The following is a 13,403-nucleotide window of genomic DNA, read 5'->3' on the forward strand; positions in this document are numbered from 1 at the left end:
AAACATCAGCAGTACTTGTGATTTTTTAAAAAATAAGGGAATATTCGTAATTATGATAAATTTTTTAAAAAAAATTATAATTTACCATGTATATATATATACATATATGATGATTAGACACGTAGGGAGGGGGTTCTGGGAGCACAGTGCCCCCCACCCACCACTCGAGCTGTAAATGTGTGTTTTCAGTACAAAATTAATGATTGTTATTGACTACTCTTTCTGCATGTACAAATAATTACGGAAAGATTATTATTTTGAACTAGATTTTACTGAATCGGTTAATTATAGAATAAGTGTAACATATTTATTATGTGTTTTTTTTTTAAATATATGCTAATTATACGAATAAGTATATATATTGCACTTACTGTCAATGACGCCTAACTCAATTGACAATTAAGGCCCCATGACCTTAGAGGTCATGGATGGTTCGAAACCCCGCATTATGCGTGGGATATTGTATATACCGAATAGTATGTGTGTCATTTCTACTGAATAGTAGGTATTGGTTCTACTTTAATAGCAGGTATTGGTTAGATTTAATTTATTTGACATTATTGATTATGGTATGATTATTGTAATGGTTTTTATAAAATGTTGATATCCGACGTAAATGATTGTATTTTAAATCAATTAATAATAGATTTATCCTTACTCGTTTCCATCGAATGTAAAAACAAAATTGCTTCGTATGTATATTTGAAAATTGATTACTTGAGCGCAAACATGGCAAGTAATTCAGTGTTTATATTTAGTAATTAGGCGAACCGAAATCGATGTTATTTAGTGACAAAAATCAAAATTAAAGCATCGATCGTATTTTACACGTGTAAGGGGTATATTAGAAAGGGTATTGCCATTTTTTGTTTTTGTGAGGGGGGTTTTTCGCCTATTAAAATTTTTTAAATTTAACCCAAAGGAAATTTAAAAAAACAGAAATAAAGCAAAAAATAGAAAAAATGATTAATTTGGGTTGTGTGATTAATGCATGGGAAGGTTGATATAATTGATGGAATTTTGAAGTGGGATTATATATATATATATATATGTATGTATGTATATAAGAAAGAGGAGAGAAGAAGGAGACAATGGTCTTAAATTCTATCTCTCACACACTGCAAAACTCTTAATATCAGCTGCTGGGCCTCTGATTTCCATCAATTAATATTTGCACCCTCACTGCTACCAGAATTGAATTAGAGAGTTGTTACAGTTAGAGAGAGAGAGAGAGAGAGAGCAAACCAAAAATTAACAGTAATCAGAACCTCATTTATTTCAACAAACCATTATGCCCTTCACTGCAGACTCTATTCTCTTTGTTAACACTTAAACTCACATTCTCTCTCTCTCTTTCCCATATATATATATATATATATATATATATATGGGATAATTACACTCTCTCTTTATGAAGTTTAGGTGTAATTACGCGTAAATCTTATAGTTTGATAAATTACATCTAGCACCCCTGATATTTGCTTACGCCTAACAAATAAGTCCCTTGGTTAATCAAAATTCATCGAATTTATTGATCTATACTATATAGAAAGAAAAAATATTTTTCACTCACATATGGCGTTATGATACTGCAATATCGATTTTATTGTTATGCCAATAACACCCTTAATTTGATTTCTTTTTTTTTTTTGCTGGTTGCTTTCTTTCTTTTCTTTTTCTAATTTAAAAATATGATGTATTAGTTTCTATATATTTTTTTCTTATTCATAAAATATTTTAAAACGTAAAATATTATTTATTATATGCACGCAGGGACAACGTGCCATGACGGTTACTATTACCAAAAAAATTAGAAAAAAATCTATATTTACTTCAATTGACTTATTACTAACTTATAGCAGGTAAATTAAATTTTTTGTGACCAAATTACCCTCATATGTCTTCATGTGTTAATGCATGTAAGGCTTTATCGTTATAAGCGTAGTTTAGTTCGAAAAAATTTATTTGACCTGCAATAAGTCAATCAAAGGTAAATATCAATTTGCATTCTGTTTTTTGTTAATATCAATAAATTCAGTGAATTTTGATTAACAGGGGGCTTATTTATTAGACGAAAGCAAACCTCAATGGTACTAGATGTACTTTCCTAAACCACAGATGATCTACGTGTAATTACACCAAACTTCAGTGGATATTTATATAGGGATAATTACACTCCCCTCTGTGAAATTTAGTGTAATTACACGTAGGATCCCCTGTGGTTTAGGAAATTACATCTAGCACACATGAAGTTTGCTTCAATCTAACAAATAAGTCCCTCTGTGAGTCAAAATTTATTAAATTTGCCGATATTAACAAAAAATTTGAAAACAAAATCTATATTTACCTCCGATTGAATTATTTTTTATTTATTACAAGTCAAATAAATATTTTTATGACTAAATTACCCTCATACGTCTTCACGCGTTAATGCATGTGAGAAGATATATTTTCATTGTTATAAAAGTAGTTTAGTTGGAAAAAATTATTTAACCTCTAATAAGTGATCAATTAGGGGTAAATATCAATTTTATTCAATGTTGTTGTTAATATCAACAAATTTGATAAATTTTGACTAATGTGGAGGAGGACTTAATTATTAGACGAAAGCAAACTTCAGGAGTGCTTAATGTAATTTTTCAAAACATAGAGGGCTTACGTGTAATTACATCAAACCTCAAAAAAGGAGCGTGTAATTATCCCATTACTATATCTAAAAAAATCTCAAAAAATGAAAATTTGAGGGGCTCGACGTAAAATTATATTTATATATTGGGTTTACACTACCACGTTATTAAGGGCATCTAAAATATTTTTTTTTAATAATACATCAATTCAATAAATACATTAATATGATGAAAAATAGTAATAATTGAATTACATTAATTCAATCAATATATGAATATAACTAATTAAAAACAATAACAAATTACAAGAATTCAATTAGTCCCTTAAGTAAGATAAGTAAAAATAATTGGGGGCTAATGAAATTTATATATAAGAAAATTACAAAATTTGAGGGCCCACTTTAAAAGAAATTAGAATTTATGTATGGATTGTAAGACTAAATTACTCGTTTTAAAAGAAATTATGTGTACAAATTATTTTATTAATGAATTAAATGCAATTTATCCCATGGGAAGAAATCAATGTTAAAGAAACCCTATTGTTTATAATTTACCCTAAATTCATTCATAAAACCCTAATTCTTAATCTTTAACCCTAATTCATTATTGATATGATAGGAATGGGAGTGTTTTTGTTTAAAGAATATGAATCGGACTTGACAATAGCAATAAATGGGGGTGGAAGGTACTTTTCAGAAGGATGACGAGAGGATGACGGGGTTGGCAATAAATAATAGAGAGAAGAGAAAGTAGAGTGGGTTTTGGATTCTACTCACCATCACCATGCTTATTCAAGACTGCTTTTATTACTTTTGCCAGAATTCTGATATTTTTTTATTTAATTTTGCTCCCCACTACTAATTTAATGCCCGCATGCACTGTCTTTTTCTCCAATTATTATTATTCATAAATGTATTTTTCTTTAATTAATTAAGGGATTTTTTTTTTAACTTACGGTTATTATTCATATAACGATAAAATTGGTGTTGAAGTGTCATAACCGTCGTTTATAAGGAAAACAATCATTTTCTTTTTCTATAGTAGAGAGTTTAGATTTTAAGACAGTAAGAAGGTTAAAAGAATTGTTAATTAGAAATTGTAAAAGTTGTTAGTTGTTCGTTATTCATTACATTATAAGTAACTGTTATTTGTCATGGTTAACAATAAATAGTCGTAGCAAATAATTATTGATCAGACGATACAACAATTTTTTTGTCGTGGTTTTTGCAGGATGATTAAACCATTTGTCGTGACTAAATATTTTTACTATAGCTCATAGCCGTGGCAATAATTTTTTCATGATGGAAAAACTAGTTTTTTATGGCGGTTTTATTTTACTGTAGTTAATAGTAGTCTGGTTTTTAGCCATAACCACTATTCTAGTCAATACTGATCTTTTAAAATGAAGCAATTTACTTCCCTATCTAGGGAGGTAAATTGCTTCATTTTGAAAATACAAGAGGGGTAAATTGCTGCATTTTTTAAAACATAGGGAGGTAAATTGCTATTTTATTTTGTAGGGGGGTGATTTGCTCATTTGTAATATCACAATTTTTTTTTTATATTTTGCCCACAATAACTAATATCGTGCATGCTCGTCTCCCATTTTAAACTTGTGAATATGTCTGCACAAGAATTAAAATAATATATAAGAATTTTACTCGTTATGATAAAATTATTTTTACGGACATCAACCTTACCACTTGAACGAGACCTGATGTACTACGTCCTCATATTTAGATTACTTTATGATGTGTTATTAATGAGCAGAATCAAGAAGAAGATAGATTGTCGGGATCGTGAGATCTGGATGATGGATGCAATTTGAAGCAATAAACGCACTCATACACACACACACACACATACATACGTATGTGTGTCTTCATTAGTGATGTCGAGTATTAATCCAACTCTACCTTCCCTTCTGCCATGCCATTATTATTCATCACTAAAACCATTAATTTTAGCATTATATTTAGGGTTAATTATACTGGGACCTTCTCTAAAGATATTAAATTATATATTTTTTAATTTTTTTTTGAAATTACATTTACACCCCGTTTGAAAAATTTGAATTTATATCTAACCTCTTTTCGTTAGAATTTGGATAGAAAATGCTGACCGGGAAAAGCTACGAAGTAAAAGGGTTGCGAAGTGGGAGTCTACAATGAAAACAGAAAACATATACGGCCTGAGGGAAAGCTAGAAGTATTACGATCTGAGCAAACACAAAACATTTACGACCCAAGGAAAAGATATGAGTCCACGACTTGAGGGAGAACAAAACATCTTCGACCTAAGGAAGAATTAGAGGCATGCAAACTAAAGTAAGGACGAGAAACCTACGACCTAAGCAAAAGCAAAAGCCTACGACCTAAGGGAACGTGATCAAGTGGAGAGGTCCTACAAACAGAAGTCTACAGAGAAGTTCGACTCTACAGCCTGAAGAAAAGCAAGAGCAGATGAATAACTCGCCAATACCATCAAAAGGGGTAGAGAAAAATGACTGAGAAAACGATCCCTTTGGAAAACATACATAGCCTCTTTATTATTTCCCTTGAGTAACCGTTTTATGTATTATCAATTACATGAAAATATTAAATAAGGGATAAAATTATAATTTAAAAAAATTAAAAAAAAAAGTGTAATTTACTTTTCTAAATGGAAATATAAATGTAATGAACCCTCGTTTTTATTTAGTCGGACTTATACTTTTACGTATCGAATATGATCATATTTTGAAGGAGGAGAAAACGTATTTTTCACATACAAGAACATATATGTTGATACTTCTTGATGAACTTTTCGTGTATAAAAAGTGACATAAACAATTATTAATCGACTACATATGTATTGTCAATTCATACTTTAAATTGCACCATCAACATTTTTGGCTGCCCCCACTTCCCAAGCCATATTTTAGATCATGTAACATATTTCTCGTGATTGAATTATATTCGGGATTTAAAATATCATAAATTATCAATATATTTATATATAATATAAAATAATTAAAAAGTTTTGTTTCATTCATGTAAGAAATTCTCGAATTCATTTTATCAAAACACACTTACGTGCACAATTTAACACCAAAATTAAATTGACATAATTTGGGAGTGCAACAAAGAGGAGGTAAAGCACTGAGAAATGATTGTAACGAATACAATTTTTTGTGAAAATATGTGTTTTTCAAGAAAAAAAAAATCTAACTAATTCAATAATATCGTGATTTTCTCAAATATCAAGAAATTTCTTTCTTACGCATCCAATACATTAATTGTAGATGCGGAATTTAGCGTACTCTGTACGTGCGTAGATGCGGAATTTAGCGTACTCTGTACGTGCGTATATATTTTTAAATGTATAAATAAAAATTTGAATCAAAATAATTTTTTTGATGGAGAGTCATTTTTATATTTTTTATGGTTTATTTTAATTTATAATTTATAAGAAAAAGAGAATTACAAAGTGAAGCAGGAAAAAAAATAAGAAAAAAGGGAATAATGGCTGTTGTGAATTTATAAATTTGTGTCTCTTGTGAATTTGCAGAAAATGAAATTGATTCAAGGTGTCTCTTGTCTTGAATCTGAAATTCCAAACTGTAAAGGCTTGGTTTGGATTTGTTACTTCGCATTTTCCCAGACAAGATAAAACACACTCAATATTTGTTTTTGTGTTTTTACATATTATCTGCGTGTTTTTCTGTTTTTCAACTTTTTCTATATAATATATATATATATACATTTATATATACATAATATAAAACAAACATGATTTAACAATAAACAGTAATTTTTGTCTCCCACAAGTACAACATTAAACATAAAATATTTATATCTATATATATTTATATATAAAAATATATGATTTGACAATGAACAGTGATTTTTGTCTCCCAAATTCCAACATCAAACCTACACCACTTATTTTAAAATATTTTAGATTTTCCAAAATACAAATCCAAATATATCAAAAGTTTGTCAGCTAGGAAAGCAATCAAGACTTCTTCTCAACAGGCTTCCTACAAAAGCTGTCACAGAAAAAACTCCATATGAAGCCTGGAATGGTTTTAAACCTTCTTTGAAAAATCTCAAAGTATTTGGATGCTTGTGTTTTACTTATGTTCCTAAGACAAAACGAGATAAGATGGATAAAAGGCAGAAACTAGGATCTTATTGGGTACAACTCAATCTCTAAAGCTTACAGAATCTTCCTACCAAACACTAAGAAAAATTTGATTAGTAGAGATGTTCATTTCATGGAGAATGATTAGTGGAATTGGGATGAAAATGAAGTAGTTGAATCTCCTGATCAAGTTTCAGGATTTCAACTTGACAAGGATGAACTGGTTGATGATATTCTAGTTACAGGGATGAGATCACTCTCTAATATTTACGAAAGATGTGGTGTGGCGGCGCTTGAACCAACGGACATTAGGGAAACAAAAAAGGATCAAAATGGACTACAACAATGAAAGAAGATCTCCAAATGATTGAAAAAAAAAAAACATGGAAGCCGGTGAAAAGACCCAGAAATAGAAAACTAATTGGAGTAAAGTAGGTATTTAGAACTAAGTTGAACCTTGATGGTTCAATCAACAAGCATAAATCTAGGCTTGTTGTTAAAAGTTATGCTCATTTTTTATGTTGACTTTTCTGACACTTTTGCCCCTGTCGCTAGACTAGATACAATTAGATTGTTACTTGCAATTGTTGCTCAAAAGGGTTGGAAAGTTTATCAACTTGATGTGAAGTCAATATTTTTAAATGGATAGTATGAGGTCATGAGTGTTTCTCTCTCTAGAAAGTTTTCTCTCTAGAGTGCCTCAATCTTGTTTTGCTCTCTTACGGATTTTCTTCAAATTTCTGCAAATTTTGGATCGATTAATCGCATCTCCTTTCGTTGCTCATCGTTTCTACCGAACGATTTTGAGTTTTGAAGACGTCTTGCCGGCTGTAAAGCATCCACGACCTCTTGTATTGCCGGAGAAACTGTTTCTGCTGCAGGTTCTTTGCTTGCTGCTCTGGCGCAATTTTCCTGCAAATTGTAGCCTTTTGCTGCTACTGCTGTGCACCTTCCACCACCTTCTCCGGTCACATTCATTCCCGGTGGACGGAGGGTTTAAACTTTGAATTTCAGGTGGTCAGAGAATTTGAATTTTGAATTTTGAATTATTGAATTTCAGCTTCAATAGCTGCCCTGCTGCTGCATTTTCAATATTCTGCTACCGCTGCGCACCTCCCACCATTTTCTCAGGCCTTTATCCGGTGGTCGGAGGGTTTGAATTTTGAATTTCTGGTGGCCGGAGAGTTTGAATTTTGAATTTTTGAGTGCTGCATAACTGCCCTGCTGCTGCCATTATTCTGCAACTGTTTCTACAGTCGTTTCACACTCACTGCCTGCTATGGCCAAAACCAATAAGCTAAGGAAACCTGCTGCGGTTGCTGCTGCCGGCCTGCACTCCTACCAGCCGTCGGCAAAAGCCGCAGCTGCCAAAACAGGTGCAACTGCCCGACAGCCGGCCGAGCAACAACCTGACGCCAACACCACTTCCGCAGATGGTGTAGCCGTTTCACATCTACTGCCTGCTATGGCCAAACCCAAGAAGCTAAGGAAACCTGCAGTGGATGCTGCTGCTGGCCAGCACTCCGACCAGCCGTTGGCAGGAGCTGAAGCCGTCAAATCAACTACAACTGACCGTCAGCCGGCCGACCAGCAAGCCGACGCCAACACCAATTCCGGTAAGGTTAATCCTTCGGGTTTTAGTGTTTTTATCTCAGATATGGAGGCTTCCCCCTCCTTTACCACTAAGAACGATGCCCCGAATGCAACTGCTTCCCGGTCGGATGATAAACAACCGACAACAGATACTACCGCTGTAAATACCGCCAAGAAATCTGTCTCATTTGCAGGATTATTCAGCAACAACCGTAAGCTCACTGACGATAACAAACTCTCCAAGTTTGCGGTTGATGATGGTCCCCTCACCTTGGGGCTTAATGATTTGCTTGATGTCCGATCAAAACTGGGTTTCTGCCTCGTTGGCTACATTGTCGGCAAGTTCTCAGGACTAAAGGCGATCCGAGCACTGTCCCAATCTTGGGGATCCAGTTTCCAGTAGCACGAGAGCAGTTGGTTAATCTTCCGTTTTGCCCGTGAGGAGGATAGGCAGCGGATTTTGTCCGGAGGACCCTACTTCGTTTATGGACGTCCCCTACTTCTTAAGCACATGCCGGATTGCTTCGAATTTAAAGAGGACGATATCAGCCTAACACCGGTTTGGGCCACCCTCCCATCACTCCCGCTTGAGTGCTGGCACCCTAATGCTCTCGGGAAGATTAGTTCTAGAATTGGCAGTCCCATTGCCATGGATTCCCTTACGATGAAAATGGAAAGGGTATCGTATGCCAGAATACTGGTAGAGATTAATGCTTCCAAAAAACTCATCGATCAAGTGGAGTTTGTTATGCCAAACGACATAACCCGGAAACAACCGGTCGTGTATGAGTTCACTCCCAAGTTTTGCACTGACTACCACAAATTAGGCCACTTGCAGGAGACATGCCAAGGCGCGCATCTACAGGTCGTGGCTGCTGCACCTGCCAAGCAGGCAGAAGCAAAGAAACCACAGACCACTGAATGGACTATCGTCCAAAGGAGGAACAAGGGCAAAGCTATAGATACAGCAGCCAAACCGGCAGTGGAGGGACACCAACCAATATCACCAACGGCCAGCAAGGTGGATAAGGGACGAATGAGCACGAAAGTACCGCATTCGCTCAAACTTCAAGATAGGGAGGTTCCCTTACCGACTGACTCAGATAGCTCATCAACTGATTCCCCGATGATCACTCAACACGCAATGTTGGGGATCAAGACCAATGAGACTGCAATGACGTTCAGTAAACCGACGAAGCAGGCAGGAGAAGAGTCTCCCCCTCGGTCCCCATGAAGATCGATTTCTAGAATGTGAGGAGCTTCAATCGGCCTCTCAAATACAATGGGGTAGCCCACCTCATCAAGCATAATCAGCTTTGCCTCTTGGGCATTTTGGAGACAAAGCTTACAGCATCAAAGATTCCGATATTTCTTAGCAGATCATTTCTGGGATGGTGCCAAGCCAACAACTTTGACACCATTGCCGGTGGACACATCCTTGTGGTTTGGAACCCGACAATTATCGACCTTCAACCGGAGGATATCTCGCCGCAAGTGATCCACTGCCGTGCCACGAATAAGTCTTCTCAACTCTCCTTCTATATCTCGTTTACTTATGGCCTATATTCTGTTGTCAATAGAAGGAGTATGTGGGAGAAGCTTACAGAATTGGGACAGACGATAAGCATGCCATGGCTCATTATGGACGATTTCAATTGTGTGAAATCTCCTGAGGAGAAGCAGCTTGGAGTGGCCCCAACTTGGTATGAACTCAAGGATTTCGTGGATTGCTGTGCAGCACTTGGACTGCATGACGTCCCCACAACGGGTTGCTATTACACATGGTATTCCAACAACGAAAGCAACCCTGTGTGGTACAAACTTGACCGGGTCCTTTACAACAATGAATGGCTCGAGGCCGGTTTACATTGCGGTGCCCACTTACCCATCGGGATGCCTATCACACCACTCCCGGGTATTGTCACTATATTCGATTGTACACCCACTAAGCCAAAACCATTCCGCTTTTTCAATATGTGGGCAGACCATCCGGACTTCTTGACTACTGTTGAACAACGATGGAACTTCAATGTGGAGGGAACGCCACAATTCAGAGACTGAAATCACTCAAAGGTGCACTGAAAGCTTTCAACACACAACACTACAGCCACATCTCCACCAGGGCCAAAGAGGCTGACCTTGCACTGCAAGATGCTCAAAACCAGCTTGAAAGCAACCTAGGAGATGTAACGCTTCAGGAGTCTTTGGGAGATCTTAGGAGGAAGGCCGTTTTTCTTACCGAAGCCGAACGACACTTCTTCTACCAGAAAGCCAAAATCTATTGGACCGAAACACCAAATTTTTCCACGATATGGTGAAACGGAACGCTGCTAGAAACTCCATCACGGTAGTCACTAGAGCGGACGTGACTATTATCACTGCTGTTGATGAGATTGCCCAAGAGTTCGTTGATTACTACATATCACTCTTGGGCACCGAGGCTCACACCATCCCAATCGATGACGCTGTGTTCGATTGGGGCCCCAAGCTCTTCCCTGAGCTTACTGAAGAACTTTGTAGGGAAGTCACAACACTGGAGGTCAAGGAAGCCATCTTCAATATTAACGACAACAAGGCACCCGGCCCCGATGGATATTCCTCATTCTTCTTCAAGAAAGCATGGAACGTGATGGGTGATCAAGTATGTAGGGCTGTTTTGGATTTCTTTAGGAGTGGACGGATGCTACGGCAACTCAAATAAGAGCATTCCACCTCTATTGCCGACTACCAACCGATTTCGTGCTGCAACATCATCTACAAGGCCATCATGAAAATTATCTCGAACCGACTCGCCCCCGCATTGGAGCACTTAATAGACCACTGCCAAGCTGCGTTTGTTGGCGGCCGTAATATCACAGACAATATTTTTCTGGCCCAAGAAATGGTACGACAGTACTCTAGGAAGCGGATTTCACCTCGATGTACTATCAACATCGACCTTCGCAAGGCATTTGATTCGGTCTCGTGGACATTTCTCGCCCGAGTACTCCATGGGTATGGTTTCCTCCAACGGTTTATATCTTAGATTTTGGAATGTGTCGGCACTTCATCCTTTTCAGTGTCTTTGAATGGTTCCCTCCATGAATTTTTTTCGGGGAAGAAAGGCCTAAGACAAGGAGACCCGATGTCGCCGGCCCTCTTCGTTCTTAGATGGAATACTTCTCCAGATTGGTCAAGAGGAAGACTTCCAGCTCAGACTTCAACTATCACTCGAAATGTGAAAAGTTGAACATCACGCACCTCCTGTTTGCCGACGAGGAGACCTTCCATCTATCCACGTCTTGATGGAATGCCTGCAAGAGTTTAGGGACGCATCCGGCCTTTTCGTTAATACCTCCAAATCATGCATTTTTACAGCATGCGTGCGGAATGAGGAGCTTGACGAGATTCTCGCTAGGACAGAGTTTGCGAGAGGCGAGATGCCAATCCGATACCTTGGCATCCCACTAGCGGCACAAAGGCTTTTAGTCAACAACTACTCACCGCTTGTAGATCAAATTGCCAACTGCATTTCAAAGTGAAAATCCAAAACTTTATCTTATGCAGGCCGACTGGAACTTATCCGTTCAGTTATTCAGGGCGTGGAGTGCTTTTGGCTCCAAATTTTCTCTCTTCCATCGACGGTTATCGAAAAAATTCACCGACTTTGTGGGAATTTTCTATGGAATTCAAAGAGGGCACCAGTCGCTTGGAAGGAAATTTGCCATCCCAAAGAGGAAGGCGGTCTAGGTATTAGGCACATTCAATCTTGGAACGTTGCGCTCCTTGCACGCATCCTATGGAACATCCACCGCAAGGCAGACACGTTGTGGGTGCAGTGGGACGGTGTCTACCTTAGAGGTGCCTCGATTTGGGACTGGCAACCGAAGAAGGGGGATTCTCCACTCCTTCAACGGCTTGCTGATATCCGCAATAGGGTAGTCACTGCTTTTGGGTCACCGGCGGTAGCAATTGAACATATGATGGGATGGGCTACCATTAAGGGCCTCCAAACGTCGAAAGCATATGAGTACTTCAGGCCGAAACTTATGAGACAACCTTGGAAATCATCTATCTAGAAGGCTTTCATCCCACCGAAGTACTCGTTTATTATGTGGCTTGGCTTGCGCGGCAGATTAGCTACAAGGGACAGACTTGGATTCCTCCATGAGGAGGATTTGTGCTCACTTTGTATCAACATCAAGGAATCGACCAAACACCTTTTCTTTGAGTGTTCGTTCAGCAACTACGTTTGGTCCCAGATCCGACAATGGCTTGGGATTAACTGACGTATGTCCACCCTGCACAACGCGATGAAATGGCTAAAGAAGGAGAAAACCAGCTCCTCCGTTCATGACAAAGCGCGACACCTAATTTTGGCATGCACAGTTCACACCCTTTGGAGACATCGCAATGAAGTCATCTTTGAAGGCGCTAAACTCAATCTCGAGGGGCTTATTATCTCAGTCAAGATCATAGTGTATAGGCTCCTAATGACACTTTTCCTACACGGTTTAATTGCTCTTTAAACTTCAGTGAGGGTCCTTTTGTATCTCTCCGGGTATGCCCGGAGTACTCTGTAAATCTTACTGGATGAATGAAAACTTACATTTCACCCAAAAAAAAATATTTTTAAATGGATTCTTAGAGGAGGAGATTTATGTCAAGCAACTTGAAGGTTTTGTGGTGAAAGGGCAAGAAGATGATGTGTACCGGCTCAAAAAAGCCTTGTATAGACTGAAACAGCCCCCTGGAGCATGGTATAGCAGAATCGATGAGTACTTGATCCAGTTAGGTTTCAAAAGAAGTCTAAATGAAGCTACCGTTTACATCAAAGGTCATGAATTCAGCTTCATTGTTATCTCACTGTATGTCGATGATTTACTGGTTATAGGAAATAATGAAGAGCTTATAAAAATATTCAAGGAAGATATGCAACAAATTTTCGAGATGACAGATTTGGGGGAAATAACTTTCTTTCTCGGAATTGAAATAAAGTAGAAAGCTGGAGAAATATTCATCTTCCAAAAGAAGTATGTGAAGGAAATTCTAAAAAAAATCAGAATGGATGAATGCAAA

General features: G+C 37.3%; 1 protein-coding gene across 1 annotated transcript; it reads left to right on the forward strand.

Moving 5' to 3' along the window:
- On the forward strand, positions 8,857–10,406 carry LOC105160077. The gene is made up of 2 exons (XM_011077341.1): positions 8,857–9,569; positions 9,725–10,406. The coding sequence occupies exons 1-2, from the start codon at positions 8,857–8,859 to the stop codon at positions 10,404–10,406; spliced, it is 1,395 nt and encodes a 464-aa protein (XP_011075643.1).

The sequence above is a fragment of the Sesamum indicum genome, linkage group LG4 (assembly GCF_000512975.1).
Source record: "Sesamum indicum cultivar Zhongzhi No. 13 linkage group LG4, S_indicum_v1.0, whole genome shotgun sequence".
Taxonomy (NCBI): Eukaryota; Viridiplantae; Streptophyta; class Magnoliopsida; order Lamiales; family Pedaliaceae; genus Sesamum; species Sesamum indicum.

Coding starts and splice junctions, on each gene's coding strand:
- LOC105160077 (XM_011077341.1), top strand. CDS start 8,857: ATGCCGGATTGCTTCGAATTTAAAGAGGACGATATCAGCCTAACACCG. Junction 9,570..9,724: donor GGAGAAGAGTCTCCCCCTCG/GTCCCCATGAAG, acceptor ATTTCTTAGCAG/ATCATTTCTGGGATGGTGCC.